A 25810-nucleotide genomic window follows, 5' to 3' on the forward strand; every position below is an offset into this window, starting at 1 on the left:
AAAACCTGTTGCCTAGAGCTACAGGGAATCGCTTCAGTTCCTGACTGTATGTGCTCCTCAGTTGTGACTCCTCTTTGTCCTCTGTGTGTCCTTAAAGCTGGCAATGCCTTGTATGTCTTCAGGAAATGTTGGTAAAGGCTTTAGTTCAGTTTGCAAAGGGACACAGGGGAAGCACCAGGACTTTGAGGAAATTCTGGCATGGGAGCCCAGTGGCTCACAGCAGTGAAACCTTCTGCACCTGCAGGAAGCTTGCTCAAAACTACCTCAAACCACACCATGGTGGCTGTGCTTGAGTCACTGGGGATGGTAGACCAAGGCATTGCTAGCCCAGGGCATCGCTAGCCCAGGGCTTCGCTAGCACATCCCTACAGCACCCTCAGAGCCACCCTGGAGGGGAGCTAGTTTGGAGAAGTGGTGTATCAGAGAGACTGGGGTGGGGGATGGTGCCTTCTCCATCCCGGGTACAACAGCTGAGCCCTTGCAGCAGGGAACTGGGACTTAGATAGACTCAGTGCATCCTCCAGGGCAGATGCCAACAGCCTTAGGCTGGTGTAGCATGTCCCATGAAGCCTGGGAGGCATGTCCCTGTGCAGAGGGTGGCAGGGCAGTGGGGACGGGCAGCACTGCCTGAGAGCCTTGAGGGCCGCATCTGCCCAGCAACAGGTTGTGCTGTTGGGACAGGAACCTCCTGGAGGAGGTAAGGAGGTCCCTGAGCTATCACAGGCAAACCTGCTTGGACACCCTGGCTCCGTTAACCCCACAGGCGTGCACATGTCTATAGGGTCTCCAACCCAACTTGTGCAGATTTATAAGGCCTGCTCACACACATCTGTGAGAATCTTATCTCCCCCCACTACCATGATAGGGAACACGTCACTGCATATATTCAGCGGGTCCCTAACACTCATACACAACTATAGGGTCTAGGTAGCCTTCAAACATCCATGGGGACCATATTCCCTGCACACATCAATCCATAAACTCATCCAAACTTGTAAAGACCGACTTTACTGTTTTGTCTGTCCTGAACATCTGGATTGTGGCAGCAATGAAGAGCAGTCCTGAGCCGGCTGCTGTGCGGGGGAGGAGGTACAATGGTAGGTGCTGCCTCCCCTTCCTCCACACACACTCACCTGACTGCCCTAGAAGAAGCTTCTGCACACGCATGGCAAGATCCCCCCTCACGTGCTGAGGGGACACGGACTGCCTTTATAAAAGAACTTGCAAGAAGCCATGTGGGGTGTGCTCCCATCACTCCAATCGGATCCCTGGACCACACTGCCTGGAAGCAGCTGCTGTCGGAGAGACCACGTGTTCCCAAGGAGCTGCTGCTGCCCATGAGAGTGGTGACCCCTTCCTCTTCCCTTCTCTCTCTCTCCTTTTCCCTGATCTCTCTCTCTCTCTCTCACACCCCCCCCCCCTTATCTTACTGTCTCTTCTTGACTGGTACTGGTGTGTGTCAGGTCAAATCCAAGTGACCCTGGCTGTGACAAGGGGTCAGAGTGTAATCTAACGAGATTGAAATCTGTTTTCCAGAACTTTGGGAAGTTGCCTCCTCCAACTTGACTGTGCATCCAAGTTTTTTGGTCTTTTTATTTTGATTGAAGCTCAAATAAACTTTCATTTTTTTATTTCACCCTGGGAGCGACATTGTTGGCCCCTGGATCCCTGCACAGATAAACAAATCACCTTCTTTGACTGAGCAGGTCCATGTGTAGCTCGGGGTGTAACAACACTTACAGGAACAATATCGAGCACACACACTTATAGGGACCATACAGACAGGGACCATTCCCATACAGGAAATGGCCTCAAGCTCCTCCAGGGGAGCTTCAGGCTGGACATCAGGAAAAAAAAATTCACGGAAAGGGTCATTGGGCACTGGCAGAGGCTGCCCAGGGAGGAGGTTGAGTCACCTTCCCTGGAGGGGTTTAAAAGACGGGAGGATGCCCGTGCTGATGCCCTGTCTGGTGATGCTGGGCCTGGTGATGCCTCCATAGAATCACTAGGTTGGAAAGCACCCACTGAATCATCAAGTCCAACCGTTCCCATCAACCACTAAACCATGTCCCTCAGCACCTCATCCACCCGTCCCTCAAACCCCTCCAGGGAAGGTGACTCAACCCCCTCCCTGGGCAGCCTCTGCCAGTGCCCAATGACCCTTTCCGTGAATTTTTTTTCCCTAATGTCCTAATCCTCAACATAAGAAGGAGATGGAGCTGCTGGAACGGGTCCAGAGGAGGCTACAAGGATGATCCGAGGGCTGGAGCACCTCCTGTACGAGGACAGGCTCAGAGAGTTGGGGCTGTTCAGCCTGGAGAAGGCTCTGAGGAGATCTTAAAGCAGCTTCCAGTACCTGAAGGGGCTAAAAGAAAGCTGGAGAGGGACTGTTCACAAAGTGGTGATAGGACGAGGGGTATAAACTGTAGAGGGGCAGAGATAGACTGGCCATACGGAAGAATTTCTTCACGATGAGGGCGGGGAAGCCCAGGTGGCCCTGAGGAGCGGCGGCTGCCCCATCCCTGGCGGTGCCCGAGGCCGGGTAGGGCGGCGCTGGGGCAGCGCGGGGCGGTGCGGGGTGCGGGTGCCTCGCGGTGGAAGCGGCCGGGCCCGGAGGCGGCCGGGCAGCCCGTTCCCGTTTCCCGGGGGCGGCGGGCGGCGCGGGGCCGGGGCGGGGGGCGGGCTCTGCCGGGGCTCCGCGCTCGGCGCCGCCCCCGCCAGGAGCGCGGGCCGCCCGCCCGCCGCCGCCGCAGTCCCGCTCCGGCATGGTAAGGCTGCGGGGCGGGGGGGCGCCCGCCGCGCCGCGCTCTCACGCTCCTCTCTCCGTCTCTCGCAGCCCCTCTCCGCCGGAGCCCCGCGGCGCGCCGCGCTCCCTCCGCTGAGGACCCCGCCGCGCTCCATGGGGCGCTGAGCCCCCCCCCCCCCCCCCCAACCCCCCCGGCTCTGCCGCCCCCCCCACCCCCCCCCCCCCCGCCCCGCCATGGGGCCGCGGCACCTGCTGCTGCTGCCGCCGCTGCTGCTGCTGCTGCTCGCCCCGCGGCCGCCGCCCGCGCTGCCCGCCGCGCCGCCCCGACACCGGGGCAACCGCACGCAGGGGGCGGCGGCGCGGCGGCCCCCGCGGCCGGGCAGGGAGCCGCTCAACCAGACGGCGGCGGCGGCCGCGCCGCCCTCGGCGCCGCCCGGGCGGGGGAAGGCGGCGGGGGGCGGCTCGGCCCCGGCGTACGAGACCTGCTGGGGGTACTACGACGTGAGCGGCCAGTGGGACAAGGAGTTCGAGTGCAACAACAGCCTGACGGGCTTCCGCTACTGCTGCGGCACCTGCTTCTACCGCTTCTGCTGCAACAAGCGAGCCGAGAAGCTCGACCAGAGCCTGTGCCGCAACTACCAGAGCCCCGAGTGGGCGCACCCCACGACGGCCGGCGGGGCGCTGCCCGCCGACGGCGGCGACGGCGGCGACGGGGACGCCGACAAGTACGACCCGGACAAGGACAGCACCAACGCCACCGTCTACATCTCGTGCGGGGCCATCGCCTTCGTGCTCATCGCCGGGGTCTTCGCCAAGGTGGCCTACGACAAGGCGAGGCGGCCGCCCCGGGAGATGAACATACACAGGTGCGATGCTCCCCCTCCTGCCCAGGGACGCCCTCCTCTCCCTCGGTGCCTCCCTCGCCAGCGCCTCTCCGAGTGTTTCCCCGTTACACTGGCTCTCTGAGGGTTTCCCAGGTGCATCACCCATCCGAGGTTTCCTCCTGTCAGCCCCCAGTCTGAGGTTTCCTCCTGTCAGCCCCCAGTCTGAGGTTTCCTCCTGTCAGCCCCCAGTCTGAGGTTTCCTCCTGTCAGCCCCCAGTCTGAGGTTTCCTCCTGTCAGCCCCCAGTCTGAGGTTTCCTCCTGCCAGTCCCTCATTCCAGGCTTCCTCCACTCAGTCCCTTCTTCCAGGCTTCCTCCATTCAGTCCCTCATTCCAGACTTCCTCCTTTCACCCCCCATCCGAGGCTTCCTCCTGTCAGCCCCCCATCCGAGGTTTCCTCCTGTCAGCCCCCCATCCGAGGTTTCCTCCTGTCAGCCCCCCATCCGAGGTTTCCTCCTGTCAGCCCCCCATCCGAGGTTTCCTCCTGTCAGCCCCCCATCCGAGGTTTCCTCCTGTCAGCCCCCCATCCGAGGTTTCCTCCTGTCAGCCCCCCATCCGAGGTTTCCTCCTGTCAGCCCCCCATCCGAGGTTTCCTCCTGTCAGCCCCCCATCCGAGGTTTCCTCCTGTCAGCCCCCCATCCGAGGCTCCCTCCTGTCAGCCCCCCATCCGAGGCTCCCTCCTGTCAGCCCCCCATCCGAGGTTTCCTCCTGTCAGCCCCCCATCCGAGGCTCCCTCCTGTCAGCCCCCCATCCGAGGCTTCCTCCTGTCAGCCCCCCATCCGAGGCTTCCTCCTGTCAGCCCCCCATCCGAGGCTCCCTCCTGTCAGCCCCCCATCCGAGGCTCCCTCCTGTCAGCCCCCCATCCGAGGCTCCCTCCTGTCAGCCCCCCATCCGAGGCTTCCTCCTGTCCACCCCCCACCCAAAGGCTCCCTGTTTGTTCATCCTGTCCAAGAGTTTCCCTACTGCATGACCCGTGCAAGAATTCCACCTTTGAACTGGCCATCAAAAGTTTCCTCTTTGCTCCCTCTGTCCAAGGGTTTCCCAGTTCCACTATCCATCCAAGGGTTCCTCCTTTCAACCATCCATCTAAAGGCTTCCTGTTTGCTCAGCCTGTCCAGGAGTTTCCCCATTGCATGATCCCTCCTAGAATATCACCTTTGAACTGGCCTTTTACACCACTACACCACTATCCAAGGAGTCCCCCTGTGAAATACCTTTTCAATTCTTTATCCTCTGCACTGGCTGGCCATGAGTTTCCCATTTGCACGGCCCTTCCCAGGATCTCCCCTTTGCACTGGCTGGCTAAGTGCTCCCCTTTTGCATCGCCTGTCCAAATGATCTTCTGTTGTGCTACTGCTTCGAGGGTCTCCCCTTTAACCACTCACCCAAGGGTTTTCTCCTTCATGAGGGTTGTCCAGGAGTTCCCTCCTTGTACCACCTGTCACAGGGTTTTCCCTTTCCACTAGCTATCCAAGAGTAACTCTCCACAGTCTGTCCAGGGACAACCTCACCCCTTGGACCATTCCTCCCCGACCCCTTGCCACTTCCCACCCAGAGACCCACCTTGGTGCCCCACTTAGCACAGCAGCACTGCTAGACCCCTCTCCTTCCCTTTCACGGTGTGTGGGGTCCCGTGCGGTGGGGCGCCCGTCCTGCTCTCCACGCAGAGCCGCCTGCTCCCCACCTGCCCCCCTGTCTGCCCCAGGGGCAGCAGAGATGCCGTGGACCCCAAGAGTCCTGTCCTGCCTGGCCCTGCTGGGGAGAAGTTTGAAAAGTGCAGAGGATATCGCCGTGTCCTTTTGGCTGGTGTCTTTGCCCTGTGGTTGCAAAGGGTAGTTGGGAAAGCAGTGGTATCGGGGAGCATTCTTTTCCTTTGCTTTTTCCTTTCTTTCCCCCTCTAAACCCAGATAACTCAGGCCAGTAGCCTGCCCTTCTTGGCTGGCTGCTGGGGAAGTAGTTTGATATCCTTCTCTCAGTGGCTTTACACATTGCAGTTTTAAAAGCTTTAATAAGAGAAAACACTCTTGACATGTCAGAGAAAATCCTGTTTAAAAGCCAGTGCTCAGGCTTCTGTAAAAATTCTCCTTTTGGATAAATACGTGTACTCTCTCAATTTGTATTTATCTTTTGGAGGAAGAGTCCTTCCAGAAGATGTGTACATCTTGTCTGCTACGAACCCAAGAGGTTCCTGAGTTTGAACATAAAAATTGGTGAGAGCTTCTTTACAAGAACAGTCGTGAGCATGAGTGGGGAAAGCCCTTATCTCTGGCAGGCAGTACTTCGTAACAATTATTTTACTTAAGAAATAGTAATCAAAACAAATGAAACCATTGACCGTAGTTTTAAGGCTGAGTTTCAAATGGAGTCGAGAGTGCGTAGGGGAAAAAAATTACCTTTTTACAAAGAAAAAGTGATGAGTGATGCAGTTTTTATTTATGTGGATAGCTGTGCTTTATTTAGACTCCTCGGTTTTTAGGGCTACACACACAAGGGTGCTGGCTGGTGTGAATTATTGCCTTCAAGGAGCTCAGAGTGATGCTGGGTTACACTTGCTGAGTGTCTAGCCTGTGTATCCCACCACAAACCCCACTTGCCTCTGGGCTCTGCCTTTGCAAAAAAAAAAAAAAATTACTTCAGGGCATTAAAAACATTGTATTATCTTTTAGGTCACTTGTGTCTGGATAGTAAAGGGTCCTGAAAGTAGCTTAGTCAGAAAATAGACATAAGAGCTAGTTCCCCAACTGCCCAGCTCTTTTGGCTTCAAGGCAACTTTGTCTGGGCTGTATCTTCGTGCTGAATTTGGTAATCTGCCTCGAATGCCCATATGTTACTTTTGCTCTAGCTCCAGTATGCCCCGGGGTTGGATCCTACGCCCTTTGAAATCAGAGACAGTGTTGCCAGACTTGTCTGAATTATTCCTGAGGTTTTCGTTTCTTTGATGCTGGCTTTTCTTTATTTAGCTAAATTCTGGTGATATGATTCACCTGTGTGTAGCAGTGTGAATGGCAGATTGAGTGCTTGGGAAGCCTGACTTTCAGAGCATTTTAGGGAATTGATTGACTTGTATAATATGGTAGCTGGTAAAAGATTATACCTTTCAGAGCTGTGGTACCTGAACTTGATCAACATTGCACGATGGTTTAAATATTATGAAGTGCATCTCCAGCAGGCAGGGTCTTCGTCGGTCTCAGGAAAAATGCTGTCAGTGCTCTAAGCAGAATGTAAATATGAGGAGGGGAATGCTTGGTCTTCCTTTGTCTCGAGAACTGCTGCTGAGTAACAGGGAAGGCACGAATCAGCATGTAGTCAGATATTTCTGTCTGTTTGAGGTTGTGTCAATTGGAGTTAAGTGCAACATCCAGAATAATTCGCTGTAGTGCATTAAATCTCAGTGTGCATCCCATCAAAACCTCCAGGATGAGGAAAACAACAGTATAAACAGAAATTATTACAGTGGACTAAAATAGCCCATCGTGAGCAATTCCCACACCCAGGCAGGATTAAGCAAGACTTCCCTGCACTTTTTCATAAGCAAGATGATGCTCTAAATTTTATTTCATTGTAAACCGTTGGTTAGCAGAACTGTGCATAGATGTTATTTCTCTGCTAAGTTCTCATCCAGCTTTTACAGAAAATCCTTATTAACTCAGTTAGGAAGAACATTTTGATGGAGGCAGGGCTTATTTTATGTCTTTTGATAGAAAGGAGGGTTTACAAATTTCCAGGAGAGCTGTCACTCTCATGTGAAACGAAAGGCTGCCTGTGCACTAAGATATGCATGTGCTTTTCGGAGCTGAAAATCCCGTCTTGTTTTCAGGCATTGCCATGCACCTTTAAAGCAGAGGCACTGCTGTGATGCGGGGCTGAGCAGTGACGGCAACTGATGCTGAAGTTCATTCCTAAGAGCAGTAACTGGAAGTGCTTTGAAAACCAGGAGCCGAAATACTCATATTTTAACAGAAACATTTGTAATGCTTTAAACCCAGCTGATTTTGTAGTGATTATAGGATTGTTCAGCCTGACTGTCTATGACTACCCCTTGCCTGGATCTTGCTTTGGAGTTACCCAGCCAGAACTAATGCCTGCTGGGCTCCAGACAGAAACTGGGTCTGAGTTCAGTTATGCCCAGCAATGTTCTGTCTGCTGTTGCTCTTTGACTGCATTTGTGAGGATGGTTTGTTTTCATCAGTTTGTCAGGTTTTGTTTTTTTTCTCAAGCATTTCTTAAGTGGGCAGAGTAATTTCTTTACTTCCAGTACGGGGATGAGTTAGGGAATCTTGAAGGAATATCAGCTGTTTGTTTTCAAAGCTTTTCTGTAGCGAGGAGGGGTGACCCAGAATATTCTCTTCTATGGCCGTGACCCTAAATCCCCACGCTACAGTACATAAATAATTCACTGCTAATAGTATCACTCCATGACCCCTGTTTAGCCCTCAGCAACCGCAACCATCACGTCTGCTGCTGAGTTAGGGATGCACAAATTGGATGCTGTTTCTGGTTTGCAGTTAGGGTTTGAAATGTTACCGGGTGCTGGCTGCATGGGCAGCTGAAGCCCTCACGAGCCAGAGGGAGTTGGTGGCAGCGATGGCCCTGGGGCGGTGGTGGGAGACCAGCTGCTCTCGTGTCACCGCTGAGAAGCAGCGCTGGGATTTTTCTCAGCAAAGTAGCTCTGTATCCTGTGAGAAGACTGTCTTCCTTGTGTGGAGGATGTCTGATTAGTGTTTGGGCTTTTGAAAGGGAGAAGGGAAAGAAGCATCTTCTGCTCAGAGTGCTTCTCATTACCCTGCTCCTTACCCTGCTCTTTGTTGCTACAATGATATTTGTGCTACTCTTTTCTTTGGCCTCTGCGTTTGCACCCTCTGCTCTGTGGATATTATCAGTGCCTTTATAAATACACATCCTTTCCCCAATAGAGGCCAGAGATAAAATGATCTGCTTCTTGCCACGTTTAGTCTGCAGCTCTGAATTTCAACAGGAATCGCAGGCAGTGGATCTGTTTGTCCACAGACCTGGGAAGGCTGCACACACTGTTTTACGCGATGCTAAGTTAAAATACTGGAGGTTTTAACCTTCCTGCAGGCTGCATCTCCCCACATATCCTGGACTTGGGGTCTCTGGAGGATGCTAGTTCCAGCCCTCTTTGCTAACATGGGGGCTTGTGATAATGACCTGTTTATAGACTAGTTCTGCGAATTGTGGTCACAGCTGGCTCATTCAGTTCTGCTCCCTGCTGCTGAGTGATGCTTGAGCCAAACAATCAAACTTCATACCTCCCCAGGGCTGGGAGAGAGCACTATTAACACGCACCTGGCCATAAGGACTGGACAGATTTTCTTTCTTGGATGCTGTCACTACTTTCTTTCTTCTTTCCCTTTACACTGATTTGTTATTATGCTCTGGTTTTTTATGTTTTGATTTTTTTTTTTTTAATTCTACTCTGTCTCATTCCTCAGGCTCACCTGCATGCCTTTCCTCTGCTTTTTGCCCCTGCTTCATATTGTTGTTTCCTGATGGTTTCCGAGTCTCTTCTCTACTGTGCCCTGTCCCTCCCATAGGCACAGAATAAAAGTCCACACGCGCGTGTCGGACTTGATTAAGGTAAAACAGAAAAAGGCAGAAAACCCTTGTGACCTCAGAGATGTTACTCAAGACTAGCTCTTCTGTTTCAAAGCAATATTGCACCTTAGCGTAGTTGGGGTAACTGCCACGCAGGGAGAAGACCTGAATCTTGTCCTGTTTGCGTTCCCATTCCCAGCCAGCCAGATCAAGGCAGGATGTTTATTGGTATGCACGTACCTGATTTTTCTTGTGCTTTACTTATACGTACGGCGGAAGCATCAGTCTGAAGGTCTGGTCATAGTTTACTGACTGTTTTTTTTTTTTTTTTTGGCCATACTTTCCTGTCTAAGTCTGTTTTATGAAGAGACTGCCTTTGCTAACAGCACAGAGTGCCTGTCTCCGACTCCCACTGGCTGCTTCTGAGGCTTCTCCTTTCCGTTTGAACTTCTCCCAGTAAGAGAGGCTACTCTCAGAAACCATGCTGCCTTCACTGAATCATTACAGTGTCTCTAATTCCCATTTATTTGATATTTTTCTGCTGTCTAATTAACTTTTCCTATTAGTAACCCTCCATCATAAGGTGTCAAGGGAATCCAGTCTAGCTCTGAACTTCTGTTTCTTTTAGTTTTGTAATCTCTTAACTGACAGTTGATCTGTGTGTCTTTGGAGATCAGACGCCTTTTAAAACTTCTGTTTCGCATAAGAAGATCTGAACCTTATCAGGAAAATGAGATCATGGTGCTTTTTTGCTTGCCTTGCCCCTACTCACATGGGCAATCTGTATTCCCTTAGATCTGTGCCGCTGTATTGCATAGAGCTCTCAAATGCCTCATTTCCCAGACTGATAAGCCTGGAATTCTTTCACAGTAAGTATTTTACTGTAGTTCAGCTCTTGCCCCAACCTCTTTTGTTATGGTGATAGGGCTTTTCAGTGAAAGGATGGGTTTCTGCAATGCTTAAAGCCCCCTAATCGTAGAATCATAGAATCACCAAGTTGGAAAAGACCTCTTGGATCATCGAGTCTGACTATTCCTATCTGCCACTAAACACGTGCTAATTGTGCTTATAGTGTAGGATTTGATGCAAAATAGATACCTTATGCATGAAACCAGTTCTTTATGAGCTCGAGTGGTTTTCAAAGCATTGCTTATCCACCAAGTGCTGTTACCAACTTTGTGCATGGAGATACACAAGGGTAAACAATAACAGCCTAAAAACCTGTACCATCTGAGCGCTTAGCATCATTCCTGCAGGCTTTCGTGCATGTGAAATGCCTAGCAAGACCTGCTATTTTTATTTTACCTTCTTTCCACAATGAAGACCTTTGCTGAGTTCCTTTTGTATGCACCAACCCTGCTTCTAGTTCTTCCCAGCACCTGTTCTTTCTTTTCTGGGTGCATCTCTTGTCCGGAGTCTCCCTTTCGCTCTGCCGTGCAAGGCTGGGTGCAGCCGGGTCGATAGCGACGGAAGGTAGATGCTTCGAGGAACAGTGCTGGCAGTACAGCAGGTGGCAGCCTGCTCTCTGGCTTGCAGTGAGCGCTGCACCCTCCGTGATGCTGGGGGACACCAGTCCTGGAGGCACCAGCTTCTCCCTGCCACTTGCTGTCCCTAAATAGCCTAATAGCGGTTTAGAGGTAGATCTTGACCCTTGCTGCCCTGGCTGCTTTCTGCCCAGTCTAACAGCTCTCTGTGAAGAAACATCAATTGGAAAGGTTTATTTTAACTTTTTAATTACAAAGTCTGTACGTTACCAGTTTCTTTCTCTTTGAACCTGTGTCACTGATCGAAGGAACTAGTATTACCTGTTGTGAGTTTAGCGATTGGAGTATAATCCCTGCCCACACCAAAGCAATAGTAGGAGATGTATTCGGTTTGTATAGTAGTATCAGATATGTAAAGTACTTATGTACAATGTGTAGTCTAAGCACTGCTGGTATTTACTGCTCCTGATAAGCAGTCTTAATAACCTGTCCCAGAGAAAAGAGCTTTCTTTCCAGTTGCTGATTCTACCTCGCGTTACAGAGACAGACGAGAGACGATGGGCTTGTAGTGACAGTGGCTTTCATGTTGATTTGTCAATCTGATGCCTTATACTACTTCTATTTCAGCTGAAATGTATTTTCCACATGCATGCATTCATACAATGGGTGTGTATCTATAATGCAATTATGTCACCTGTGTGTTAGTTTTAAGTTCACCAAGATGAGTGAGTTGGGCAAACTGCCAGCCTCAGTCTGCTGTCATAGTCTGGGGTAAGGATATGGTCTTTGGTACATCGTGATTAAGCTGTCAGTGAAATTTGTCATTAAACCTCGATTAAATTCCAGGAGCTTTCACAAATGATTTTTGTATTTAGCAGAAAGATTTTTTGGAAGACGTCAGACTCTTCCTTGTAGTATTCATTTTTAAGAAAAGAATAGCTCTGAGCTTACATTGGGTGCAGCTGCACAAATGCTCTTGGAAGGGTGTCCTGATGTCTAGTCTTCTTTCCCTTTTGTAACTCCATGGATGCATTCACATATTCTTGTACACACAGACACACACACATATACTCTTTATCAGGAAGTGCAGGGATAGGACTAGAGGGAAGGGTTTTAAGCTGGAAGAGGGGAGATGGAGATGAGATCTTAGGAAGGAACATTTTCTTTGAGGGTGGTGAGGCCCTGGCACAGGTTGCCCAGAGATGTCGTGGATGCCGCATCCCCAGAGGTGTCCAAGACCAGGTTGGATGGGACTTTGAGCAACCCGATGCAGTGAGAGATGTCCTTGTGCATGGTAAGGGTATTGGAACTGGATGATACTTAAGGTCCCTTCCAGTCCAAACCATTTCATAATTCTATGATATACAGGCATCCACCATGTTCCTGCTCAGGTTATTGAGAAAACCCATTTCTAATGTTCCTCCCCAGAAACCCTGCTCTGAAACACCAATTGCTTCTGGCAGCTGCACAGACCAGGTATCTCTTTCGCTAACCTGGGACTGGTGCATCCCTAGTACACTGCCGAGTGCCTGCACGTTCAGAAACAAGATCTACTTTGGCAGAACCGCTTCCACACAAAGGAGGCTGCTTCCCAGAGCGGTTTGCTGGCGGCAACATCACATTTTTACCTCCGCGTATCAGTTTGCGGTGGTGTTTGGGTAACCAATTAATGCCCCATCCTTCTGGTAGGTAAGATCAAAGCACTATCGTAGTGTGGTCCGACATGTGCCCTGGAGGCAGCAGAGGTGGGGAGAGGCGATTAAAGGAGGCGTATACTTGCCTTTCTGTCTGCTGTTTCACAGCTAGAATGGGCAATAATATGGGCAAACAGCACTCGGGTAGCGGAATTTGCCGTGTAGGAGCCCATCTCACAGGAGAGCACAGACCCAGCATGGTCAAGGAGCAGCGCGTGGCTGTGTGTGGTCAGAGCGCGCAGCAAGATCTGGGGACAAGTGGAAAAGCAAACCGTGAATAATGCTTGACCATGTTCTGCGTGACGTGCTGGTGCCTGAAATCCCTCTCCTTTGGAGAGTCCTTTCTGGGTGAAGTGGCTCCACAGCTGGATAAATCACCTCTCAGACTCTCTGCCTCTTTCTTTCTGGGTTGGTAAGACAGTGTAGGGGAGTTAACCTCACTCTGTTTTTAGGAACTTATAGTGAAGTCTTGGCTGAAGTCAACTGGAGTTCTGCCACAAACTCCATCACAGTTAAGCTTTTAGTAGGCTTTTAGCTCTGCCAGATGCTCTGCCAGACCTATTTGGTCATTCTTTCTCCATTGTTCCCCAATTCTGTTCCCAAATAACCCTTACGTGAGGTCTGCAGAAGGGGTTTGCAGAAGGCAACTGAATCAAGTTTTGTATGTGTACAACCTGCACTGCTAGAAATAGCCAGCTCTTCGCATTGCCTTTTCCGATCCAGGGTTCACAGACCATTTTACTCCAAATGTATTTCCCTTAGGCCACATCCTGGCTTGTTGGAGCTGTCGGCAAAGCTCCTTTTATTTTCAGTAGAAGGGCTACTTGTACCTACATTCATGCTATGAATTAAGTGTTGAAAATCTGTAGATATTGGGAAAACCAAGCACTACTTTCCACAAAAGACTGTGATGAGGAACAGTGCTCCTCCAGCCTGTGGTTACCTTGCCAGTAATTAAGACAGCAGCATAAGTTTCTGGTGAGCAGGAAGGGTGTCTTGAAGAGGCTGATCCTTCCCAGCCCTTGCAACTTCATGTTCTCTCTGGCTATGGGGTCCCTTCAGCCTCTGCAGGTGAATGTTACTTCTGCACCATGCTCCTTCCTATCACACTGTCTGGTGTGTCTCAGAGCTCACAGCAAAGGCAAATGCTGATGTGTAGCAAACCCACTTCTTAAAGCAGACATTCCTCCCTGTTTCAGCTCTCTACTTGTCCCTGTCTCCCCAGGATCTGTGTGGTTTTCAGGATCATGTGTGGACTGGTGATACCTCCACCAAATACAGTCCAGAAGGTCCTTGCCAGCCCTGGGGCAGTGACCCGAGTTCTGCATTTCCACAGATAGGAGCTGACAAACAGCCAAGGATACCTGGGATGTCTTTATTCAGATGGAGCTTCCTTGGCCAGTGGAAGAGGCCCTAGACACGGAAACTGTGGGCTCTGGTCCCAGCCATGCCTCACTATGTCTATCCTGGATTTATGTGGAAGAAGCTTTAGTGTTCTCACATAAATGATGTTAATGAAAGAGCTGTCATAAATCAGTGTATCAGGATATGATTGTTCAGTTCTGCAACTCTGACTACTCCATCTGCTGCCGCAGGTAACACATTCCTGTGAGTGAGGTTTGTTTTCCTGAGATAAGAGGTGTGCCATCATAGAAAGATTTCTGAAGTGTCTCACAGGCTTGTGCAGGTGATTAGGGTGCTGTTGACATCACAAGGACTAATTGTACCCAAATGGCTGCACATACAAGATCCAGATAGTTCACATGACTCTTACTCTGCTTGAAGCTTTTACAGTGGACCGTTACACAGCTGTACCTGGGAGACATAGCAGCAGAATCCTTCCTCAGTTAAGTATGACTGACCTTCCACCAGCATGGGGTTCAGCCCTCTGTGCTTTATGGAAATAAACTGGATCACATGCAGCGATGTGATTGAATTGGCAAGGAACTAACCAGTTTGATCCAAGTTTGACGTACTCTTCCTTTCGTTCTGCTGATGCTGAACAGTTTGGTTTTTTTTTTTTTTCTCTCTGTAGACATTAAAGAAGTGGTCAAAGAGCTAGCACTCAGGACACACAGTTTGGTGTGCTTAGGGCATAGCAGGATTTTAGTTCGAGCGTTGCTGAAGTCACCTTAATTTATTACCATACACTTATGAGCTTGGTCTGCTTTTGATGGCTACGTTTGATTTATCTGATATATATATGCAGACATTGCTTTCCTACGCCTGTGATTTCTTCAGTTCATTTGAAACTAAGTCTCCTCCCTTCCATGTGGTTGGTACCCAACTAGAAATAATTTTCTTGTTATGTTGTGACCAATATTAACCCAGAGAGTAACTCTTATTCCTGTTCCTTTAGGGTGAGAAACAAAGAAGGAATTAAATTCGTTCTTATCATCCGAGTTGATTTTTTTGTTTGTGATAAGGACCAATGAGTTCAGGTCCTGGCTATAACCAAGGAACAGTTAAGCATAGTCTTATGAGAACGTGTTCCTAAACTGAAGGATTGGTGTGGACACATGATTTTGTCACCATGGAGGGCAGCAGGCTCGGGGTTCGGCTCTCAGGTGGGTAATGATTGAGAGGATGAGGCATTTCTAACTGGCTCAAATTGTTCCAGAGTATATTTGCTTTATTGCCTCAATTATTTTTAGCAAGTGGAGGTAAACTGTCTGTCCATGAGGCAGGAAAGCTGTGTTCTTACAACTGATAATTCAAAGAGTAATAATAGTAGGAGAAAGAACAACAGTATCTGAAGAAATAAGGTGACCTGCAGGGTCAGGTGGTCCTAGACTCAGAATTGTAGGAGAATTTGGGTTGGAAGGGACCTCTGGAGGTCTCTCACCCTGCCATCTTCTTAAGGCAAGGACAACTTCAATGCTAGAGGAAGTTATCTGGGCCTGTATCCAACTGAATTTGAAGACTTTCATTGACAGAGATCCCTTAGCCTCTCTGGGTCCCTGTTTCAGTGTTTTGCCACCCCACTGTGACTTTTTTTTTCTTTTATAACCAAATGAATTTGCCCTTATTGTAGCATGTGCTAATTGCCTGTTGTCTTCTTTGCCTTACACCCTACAGAACAGCCTTCCTCTGTCTCCTTTGCAGCTCCCCATTAGTGAGCTGTAGGCCCTCTCTTAGCCTCTCTTATGTCAGGTTAAACAAACCAAGGAGAACTGAAAACTTCCATTTTCATCACACCAGTACCTCCAGCTCTTCTTCCTTGTCTTTGAGTTTCTTGTACTGTCTCTACGCAACTCATCCCACACAGCTCTTTCTAAGTGTACTACCAGTCCCTGACCTGACCTTTCCTGCTCAGATGGCTCTGTTATATTAAGCTAAGTGGTATACAGTATTTTAGCGTTATCCACGCCGTCATCTTCCTCAGTATTCTGAGTGATTGCACTCTTGACACTGAGAGTGTCTTCGACAAGTGTTGAAAATGAGCCAGAGCCACTATGGGCTAGTAAATAATGGTCCTAATACAATCTCTGTAATTGAAAAATGACTCTTAGCATTTCTGTACTGCAGATGCCATTAAATGGTCATCTGATGCTTAATATATCTTGGAGATATGTATTAAGGGCTCGGTTCTGCCAACCTGCTGTCTTTAGAAAATGTGTTTTCTCCAATGGGATGTACTGGATGCTGATGCCAAGTAGACAGACCTCATTAGCTTCCCACATCCTCCCCAATCAGCAAGATCTGAAATGCGGTGGGGAGGTATTTGCTTAGGAAAGCTGTCAGGTTTGCTGGTAACTGAATGAATTCTCTCCTTAGGAGGGAACCGTGCAGTGTTTCATAGGGTGGGGACCTCAGGCCTCAGCTTCGGGTCCTTGTTCTGCTACTCAAGTTCTGTGCAACCCTGGGCAAGGGGCCAAAATTTCAAATGTCCTGTAAATTGACAACCAGTGTGACAAACCTTAGATCTGATTATAAAAAATGATGATTCTCCTGGAGTAACAGGCTGCTTGTGGCTTAGACCAGGTACACTCTTTGGGCCAGGGATAGCCTGGCCCAAAAAACTGTGATGACGAGGGTTGTCATGTCCTGATCCATGAGGTACACACTCATGTCCAGACCTTCTTTTACCTGCTCGGTCAAAGAAGGTGGTTTGTTTATCTGTGCGGGGATCCAGGGGCTGGCAAGGTCACTCTCTGTTTGTTCTGGAGAAGAGGAGGCTGAGTGGAAGCGTCATCACTCTCTGCAGCTCCTGGAAAGGAGATTGTGGTGAGGTGAGTGCTGGTCTCTTCTCCCAGGTGACAAATGATAGGATGAGAGGAAATGGCCTCAAGTTGTGCCAGGGAAGGTATAGACTGGATGTTAGGAAAATTTTCTTTAATGAAAGAGTGGTGAAGCACTGGAAGAGACTGCCGAGGGCGGTCTTGGAGTCCCCATCCCTGGAGGGATTTCAGAGATGTGGAGGTGTGGTGTTCAGGGACATGGTTTAGCAGTGGATTTGGTGGTGTTAGATTTATGGTTGGACTCAGTGATTTTAAAGGTCTTTTCCACCCTTAACAGTTCTGTGATTCATGTATCGGTATATGTGCACATGTGGTTGGTTATAGTCTTTATGCCTGCTCTCTCTACAAACAATAAATAATCAAGTAAGGTTAAAAATATTCTGAAAGGGTGGTTATGAACTAATGTAATCTTCTTCTGGAGCCTCTGAGATCTTCCAAGAGTTTCTTTTGTAGTGCTCATTAGTGTTGCAATTCATTATGCACAAGGATAGCGGGCTGTAGAGGAAATGATTTGGAAAATGGGACAGACTCAGGTCCCAAACTATTTCTCATATGAAAGACCAGAAATATGGCATTTAAGGAATGCTAGTGGATATGAGCAACATCAGCATCATTCTCATGAATATGCAATGAAGAAATTTCTCCTCCCTTCATCTTTCTTGGTACCCGAGGTGACATTAGGCATATTCCTTTTGCCAAGAGAAAAGAACCTTTCAAACTCTATCATCTTTAAAATGCCACTGTCCCTTATAATCCACGCAAAGCCAATCCCTTCCTCCTTTTCAAGTTGTCTCAAGAGATAGCTTGTGGCTGCACTAAGAAAATCAGTGCGTTTCATGCTATAATTGTTCCACTGTGTCCATGGTATTCACAGAGGAAAAAAAACTTCGAGTATCCACTCATCCAAAGGGAAAACATTTGATGCAACTGAACTGTGTGACATTTGTTTTTCTTGGGGAACAGCAGAGAGACCTCAGTATCTTTAAAGAAGTCCCTAATGGACAAAAAGCTAAAGGTAGGCTAATAGCTGTCTTGACATTAAGTCATGAAAATTGTTTAATCCTTTTCTTCTGAACTGCTTGTTCTCTTTTAGAAAAGCCACTTCCACCACTGCCGTGGATTGAGCTTCTTGCAGAAAAACCCCAAGGATTTAAGGAGTGTGGAGACCAAACTCTTAATCTGATTCAGATTTAAAGAAGTTTAGCTTGGGCAGGGTAGTTTTGGTGTAATCTTGAGCCGATCACAGTGCCTGAGTTTTAGGGCTCAGGCATGTTAGACGGTGACTCTTCATGAGGACAGCGCTCTGTGCCTGGAGAAGAGTTCGTCTTGTCACAAACAGCAGGGAGAATGATGGAGAGGTAACATAACGCTGGGGTGAAGTGAATTAGTGGAAGCATAAGAAAAACTAAACAATAGCCAGACAAGCTTGTAAATACATGCAGCAGGCACATAAAAAGAAACTGAGCTTTTAAGCATGTATTCTTCTCGTTATTGTTGCTTTTTTCTGTTTATAGAAATCTGACTACTGCTGGATTCACACAGTGTCTGTGAAAGTGCAAATACTGAAAAAAAAGTGAAAATACCATTCTAGCTACTGTGTGAAAATATTTTTTTCCTATTTCTCTCTCCTCAGGGCTCTGGCTGACATCTTAAGGCAGCAGGGACCAATTCCAATAGCACACTGTGAAAGAGAGACTATCTCGGCCATAGATACCTCCCCCAAAGAAAACACCCCAGTCAGGACATCTTCCAAAAACCATTACACCCCTGTGCGCACCTCGAAAAGCAACCCAGGTAAGTGCTGCTTTGCTGTTCTCTCTGCAGAGGTGATTGTACATGTGGTGTGTTAGAAATCAGTAGAACATCACACTTGACAATAGCAGATTCTGTAAACAAAGAATTAGGGTAATAAATGGCTTTAAAAGGCAATCAGATAGAGCAGGGGAGCACAAGGATCAGCAGTGATGATTCTTTAAAGTTTTTGCTGAATAGAGTTTTGCTGTTCTCTCTAGACATTTTAAAAATTCAGGATCAGTGAGATATAAATTCAGCTTAAACCAAAATGCATGTATTAGGCTTAGAACGTTCTGTATTTCCAACAAAACACATATGCTGTAAAGCATAATTGGGCTCTCTGCACACAGCAGCTGAGAAAAAAAGAAGCCCACCTAATTGGGGCCACCTTATTCATTCTGGTGAACCACAGGCATGTTCTGAGAGGAAATTGTGGAAGGTGGCCTGGGAGGTATTCCAGGAGCTTAAAGACAGTGGCCTGAGGTCCTGCTGGAGTTATTGGCTTGGGAATTGGGATGCATGTTTTTTTTTCCAGCTTCTGCTGGCTGGGTGAATTTGGTCAAATCATTTGACTGCTTTTTGTCTGATTTCCCCAGTGGCACAAGGACGCCAGCCTCTTAGCTAAAGAGAGTGTTTGGATTTCTTTAATGCTTCATATATCGATATGTTGATGGTCAAAGCAATGTTTCAGTGGTTGCTGACCACCTTTGTTAAGTGGGATGTGGTATACTTGCCATCACTTGCTGTCTCGTAGTTTCAACTGGATCTGTGCCTCAAAGATGTGCCCTCATTCAGTCACAAGCTATTCAGCTTCACATGGAAGTTTCTGGGTGGCATTTCTTGACCTGGGTCACCCCATGGTCAGAAGAGGTTTTACCTACGGTCCCTGCTGGGAAAGCTTCTGAAAGAAGCTAACAGAAGCTCAGAGGGGCTGGTACGCTCTGCTCTTTGTGGATAGGGCTTGTGACTGAGGGCAGCGACTGGTTCCCGTTGCTGCACTGTGGTGACTGTTATAAGGGTTTTGCAATGTGCATCACCCTATGGAGACAGGACGAGGTGACCGTGTTCTCTGGAAGACTCTCCTGCTGCTGAGAACAAAATAATTTCTCTGCGAACTAAGAAGGATTTCACTGTTCTCCAATTTTCACTCAAAGGCCAGTGAACCCTCTAATTTTGTATGCTAGGGAGTTATATATATAAATATATATATATAAAATAAAATGTTGGGCTGGAGAACAGTACATGAGGTGAGTTTTCTGGAACAGAAAGGTGCTTTTCATATCTATGGCTTGGAACTAGCTCTTGAGAGGATGAGTTATTCTGCCTCAGGATAGAAACACACAAAACAAGGGTTTATGGCTCGTAAACGTGTATAGGCATCATCAGAGAACAACTCTGACATAACTCTTGCACTGCAGGAAGTTTAGATTGGATATAGAAAAAAGTGGTGAAACATTGGAAGAGGCTGCCCATGGAAGTGGTAGAGTCACCATCCCTGGAGGTGTTCAAGAAGTGTGTAGATGTGGCACTTTGGGACACAGTTTAGTGAGCACGGTGGTGTTGGGCTGATAGTTGGACTTGATCTTCCAGTTTTTTTTCAGCCTTAATGATTCTGTGATTCTATGATTCTATGAGAGATTTATGATAAGATAAATCCCTTCCTGAAGACACCCTGTCTCTTCCTGTTGGCTCCTGTTGATCAGTTATGGCAGGCAAATCCTTAGTGGAGATGCAAAAGAAATTCTTAGCTTGCAGCAGAAGTCACCAGCTGGGTACTGGAAGTCTGAATTAGGTGTCATGTCCAGGCAGTGTCAAGCCTGAGAAAAGGCAAATGGGAAAGTTTGCCAGGGGAATTGCTGATTGCAGTATTCTTCTCTGGCATCTGTGTGTAGCTGATGGCTCCCGTGAACATTTTTAAGGCTTACTAGTGCATTAATGGAGGCACACAAGGATGCAAGGACCAGAGCAGAGATATCAGGAGTGGGGTGCTAGTACAAATGGTCACACTACAAAGTGACAGCACCCAGGAAGGAGTCTACTTGGTCCTTGCTGAAGATTGAGTCATGAAATGAGCAAGGCAGAATGGCTGGGAAGGAAAAGGCATGCTGTTAAAAATGACAGTCTGTTCATTTAGCCTCTGCCTGTCTGTATGTTTGTCCATATTGTGTGAAGAAGAAACACCATTGCAGTTCAATCAGGACTGAAACAGGCAGGCCGCAGGTTACAGGAGCCCAATGAGAGGACATGCCCACAAAGCCAGCTCCAAAGGAGAGGGACTTTGCTTCCAGCACAGCCTTCCACGCCTGTAGAAGTCATTGATCATTTCTGCCTCAGGGCAGCCAGTTGGACTGAATGTCATACCAAGCCCTTGCCAAAGCTGGGAAAGGACAACTTGCTTTTGTAGCTTGCCCGAAAGAACTTGTTCCTGGCTTAATTTTATCCGTTATTAACCTGTCCCCATATATCAGATGAGACAGAAAGCAAATCACTTACAAAAGATCATGAGCTCATAAACGAGGTATACAGTGAATGGGTTTTATACAGTTCCATTTGCAGGACAGGACAATTCTCTGTCATAGCTACACTCTGTTACTCAGCTAATTCCCAGATTACTGTGGCGATCAGGAAATTGTATAAATGACCGCTAAAATCTTTTAGGTTGGGAGGAAGGTAAAAGTTGGAGAATAAGAATGGGTTATAGCACGTTAAACTAGAATAAGGCTAGTAAGCCCCAGTATGTGAGCAGAAGGGTCACCAACCATACTTGCTTTTGGGGTGGGTAGAGAAGTAAAAAAAGAAATAAAAAGAGGAGAATGAGGGACAGCTGAGAGGGGTGAAGGAGGGAATAGAGGTGATAACGTGTAAGAGCAGGATCCAGGAAGAGCATTGCTCACTGGTGCTGCAGATTGGCCTGAGAAGACCAAGTGATTGTCCAGAGAAGAGCAATGAAGCTGGTGAAGGGCCTGGAGCACAAGTTTTACGAGGAGAGGCTGAAGCATCTAGGGCTGTTTAGTCTGGAGAAGAGGCTGAGGAGAGATGTCATCACACTCCGGAAGTGAGGTTGTAGTGAGGTGGGTGCTGATCTCTTTTTCCCAAGTAACAACAGGACAAGAGGAAATGGCCTCAAGTTCCACCAGGTGAGATTTAGACTGCAGGAGTGGTGAAGCACTGGAAGAGGCTGCGCAGGACGCTAGTGGAGTCTCCGTCTCTGGGTTAAGAAGAAGTGTAGCCATGGCACTTTGGGACATGGTTTAGTAGGCACGGTGGTGTTGGACTAACAGTTGGACTTGGTGACCTTAGAAGTCTTTTCCAGCCTTAATGATTCTGTGATTCTATGGTTTTACAGCTGTAGGGTTTTGCAGCAGGACCTGACCTATCAGATTGGCTGGCTGTAGTTTGTCTCAGGGCTCCAGAGTATTAGAGGTTAAGAAATGAGAAGGACTATTGTTGTTACATGCAGACTGAGATTTTTATGTTTGTGTTACTTGGAAATTTTGTTTCCAAACTTATAACTAGAAGAGTGCCCTTAAGACTTGCTAAATAAACTATGGCTTTGTTTTTCTATTAGGCTTGTTTGGTGTCAGTGAACAAAGTGATTGTGGGTGACAGTGACAAATTGAGGTGGTCTGTGTCTGAGCCAGTAGAGTCCAAACAAAGCAGAGTGCGCAGGTGCTGCCGAGGGCATGCCTGCGGCGCTTAACTTGTTTCCCCATGCAGTATGGAGAAGCCTATCTCCCACAGGCCAGATGCTGCTCTTCCTGCAAGCACTCTGACAGCCCCCAAGGGGTCACAGTAGGAGATCACTGGACTGGAATGTACAACTTCCTCTGGTGGTCCACCAAGACATGAGCGCTGTCTCCAGCTGTCAAGGATGCTCAAAGGAGAGTTGAAGAACAAGGCAAAGTCCTCAGTGTCTTTGCCCAGGCACCTACCAGCAGTTGTCAGTGAAGACTGAGGCAAAAAAGTTGTTAAGTACCTCAGCCTTCTCCTCGTCTGTTGAAATGAGGTCACCATTTTCAACCATCAATAGGGGCGCGTTCTCTTTAACCTTCTTCTTCTGATTGATGTACCTGTAGAAGCCCTTCTTGTTGGTCTTCACTTTGCAGATAAGAAAAGCTGAAAGCGGTGCCTACAGGTTTCTTGGGTCAGAGCACACCTCTCCAGCTGTGCACCACATAATTAGTATGAGCTGCAGCACTCTCTGTAGACAGGAATGCACTTGCAGCCTGCACAGACCTCTTGTTAGTTCACTGTTTGCTGCTTGTTCATTGTGAGTAACAGGTACAATATGATGTATGTGAGATTACAGGAAATCTATCTCATCTAGCTGCCTATTGGTATTTCTGATGTCTCCATCAGAGCAGCACTTTTAGGGGTGTTGGAAGGAAAGCCTGAGCAACATTTCCCCCATCTTTTCTCCTTGGCCTTGTTATCTCTCCTGACATCTGCTGTGAAGGTCAGTGCCACTCATTTGTTCAGTGGGTGGCCAGCAACCATAGAGAACAATGAAGATAGATGCGGGAAAGGTCAGTAGTTCCTGCAGGCTTGGAAAACATCATACATAAGCAGCAATATGCTCCCAGAGAGGAAGGTGCTGCGTTTGGCACAAGAGGAAGTTTGAGCCAGAGGCAATCCTCCTGCAACATCCACAATCAAGTGATGCGTCAGAAAAGATGAGGGCAGTTCCTCTGACAGTGATCCTGATGGACCTTGGCATTAGCAGAACAATTAAGACTAGATTATCGGTTCAGATTACTATCTTCAAGCATCATCCTTGGATATTTGAAGGCCTTCTGAAAGTCAGATAGATGCAAAGGGTTGGTTTGCTTCTCCCAAACTGCGGCTAAGCAAAGCACCTGCAAGATACAATCCCTGCAGGAGTTGTCAGATGGGAGTTTTCTTGCCCTGGTGATAGAGGGGTGGCTAGCTCAGAACTAACAGTTCTGCGGGAAGCTTTCTCAGTACTGATTTTCAAGCTGAGACCAAACCACAAAAAAACCTCCCAAGTAAGATTTCAAATCAGATCTGTGGTGTAAAATCAGTGTTTTACCATCACAGCGATGGGACCCGGGCTTAGTTTAGGTAAGTCCTTATGGGTCAGGGAGGCTTATGTCCCGGACTTACAGCTGATACAAATCTTAAGATGCTTCAGGACAGCACATGGTCTGAATGGATCCTTTAGTCTCTCAGACTCATTCTGGCTTTTCCACACCGGCTCTTTTTCATGCAGTTGGCTTTGATAGTATTGCCAGTCTGTGAGAGAGGGACCATTAGACTGATGTGGGAAGCTGCGTAGGCAGAGAATCTTTCCAAATATGTTCAGAATAAGGCTGTATTTGCTGCCATGGTGCAATATTTCAGCAGTGAAGGGTTCCCAGATGTCACCTACCTGAGCATGAGGCAGGTAGATGAAATCTGTGCCTGGAATCACGCTGCTTCTAACTTCATCTAGGATCAGGGAGGCTGTAAGAGCAGTGACAAAAGACTTCTTTGGTACTTGCTGGAGAAAAGACTCTGGCCTAGTTTTATATTCTTTTAGCCTTCTAATTCAAAATATCAAAATGCCTCGCCAACAGAATATGCTGGTCTGGAACGAGCTCCAGATGTGCCAGCAAAGAGCTGACCACAGGGATAAATTGAGATAATTTTCCAGTGTGAAAAATGTTCTGCTATTCACCTGCACTGGGGATGAAGGCACCTGCAGGTGTGAAGAACAGCTTATTGACAGGATTGCCACTTTGAATGCAGCAAACAACACCGGCTAGTGCTCTGATTAGCCTGATATATCTGGGGAAGGCTTTTAATAAGCCATTTGAGTCAGGATGTTCCAGAGATGTACGTATTCAAAGTGCTGTTTTCAGCAGTGCCTTCCACCCAGAGGCATATTCTGAGCTTGTTCTGAATATGAACGAATGCAGGAGAGGCCTTTAATCTTTATAGAAATTGTAGCTAACGTCTCTAGTCAAATATAGGCAGAGCAGCACGGAGAGTACTTCCATCCTAATCATTGCACAGGGGAGGAGATCACTGCACTTTGCCCTGCTCTCCCTGGCCTCTGGGCTCAGCACAAGCTCTAGCGCTTTTCTAAAGACCAGGGTGGTCAGCTTCTCAGATTTCCTCCAAGTTATGCATGCTTTCTCCCTGTCCATCCTTTTCCCTTTCCCCTTTCTCCTCTCCCCCACATCTCCAGATGGTCTCTGTTTCAAATGACTTCCTTTATTCATTCACTGAATTTTGTAGCTTCTCCCTCAAATCCCCAGCAACTATTTGAGTTAATTTACTGAGGATCAGTGTAGAAATGTATGTTGAAGGCATTCAAATTCCCTGCTGCTTCACAGTTTGTGTTGTCATTTACAGCTGTTCAGGGGAATACAAAGCAGGTGTAAAATGATACCCCAGTCCCTGCAGTAGCATTTTACAGCCCCTGTGCTCTATTGTAAGAAACTAGTTAAGGTGCAGGCGGGTGAAGAATTAGGGAAACCGCTTGGAAAATACCCAGAGTGTTCCAGGAACAGGGTTTTTCTTTTCTCCATACTCCTATTGCCATTCACTGACATTTTGGGAGAAAGAAAGAGGATCAGCTTTGAAACCTCTAGGAACTGTAGAAGATAAGGCAATTCAACGCCACTCCATGTCCTTTTTTCCTCCAAGCACACCCTTGTGACGTTAAGACCCAATGCTTCCCATGGCTTTTCCTCCCAGGAAAATCCCAAATGGCTTAATAGGTTTTCTGAGGCACCAGGAAATGTCAGATTTTTCTGTCTCAGAACATTTCAAGGCTGAGAGTTACTTGGTGTCCTGGCATCCGAAATACCATTGCCAAAAGGGAGGATCATTCCAGCAGAGAGTGGGGAGAGGTGCATGTTACTGGAATTGGTGCAGGGTAGCTAAGATAGGACACTAGCTGCTATCTTCTTTGGTGTGAAGGACTTAGGTTCCTCATGTATTTAGGGCTGAGGGGCCTGAAACTGAACACAGGATTTGAGGTGTGGCCTCACCAATGCCGTGTACACGGGGACGATCCCTTCCCTACTGCTGCTGGCCACACCACGGCTGATTCAAACCAGGATGCTGTTGGCCTTTATGGCAAGATCTTCACAGATCTTTTTAACAGTTAGATATTTCTTATCCTTTCTTAATCTCATTATTTTGGACATCCAACCTCCCTCTTGTATTGCTGACAGAGGTTAGGACCTGCTTCTGTGGAGAAATTCAATTGTGAGCAGCCATAAGGGTTTAACCCAGGCTTCCTACTAGTATGAGCAGAGCCTGTGATCCCCCCGGCTCTCCTGAGCCACACAGCCTCCTCCTTCTTTCGGTGAGACTGGGGCTGCACCTATTTCTGCCTGCAGTTATTGATTTATTCTAGTCTCCTGAGTGCTTTACTGAACTGTAGAATTTTAGGGTAATCGG

The 25810-nt window shown here is 48.0% G+C and overlaps 1 protein-coding gene across 3 annotated transcripts in view; it reads left to right on the forward strand.

The window, feature by feature from the left end:
- The first annotated feature begins 2953 nt into the window (after positions 1-2953).
- The window catches only part of SHISA6 (shisa family member 6), a 235856-nt gene continuing 212999 nt past the window's right edge, over positions 2954-25810 (forward strand). For 2 of the 3 annotated variants that reach the window (XM_069872334.1, XM_069872336.1), the window contains exons 1-2: positions 2955-3612; positions 18237-18397. In XM_069872334.1, the coding sequence (XP_069728435.1) occupies positions 2981-3612; positions 18237-18397 (793 nt within the window). In that variant the 5' untranslated portion in view covers positions 2955-2980. Of the gene's footprint in view, positions 3613-18236; positions 18398-25810 lie in introns of all 3 variants that reach the window. The other variant, XM_069872335.1, reaches the window with a different exon arrangement.

The sequence above is a fragment of the Phaenicophaeus curvirostris genome, chromosome 19, assembly GCF_032191515.1.
Source record: "Phaenicophaeus curvirostris isolate KB17595 chromosome 19, BPBGC_Pcur_1.0, whole genome shotgun sequence".
In the NCBI taxonomy this organism is placed as follows: domain Eukaryota; kingdom Metazoa; phylum Chordata; class Aves; order Cuculiformes; family Cuculidae; genus Phaenicophaeus; species Phaenicophaeus curvirostris.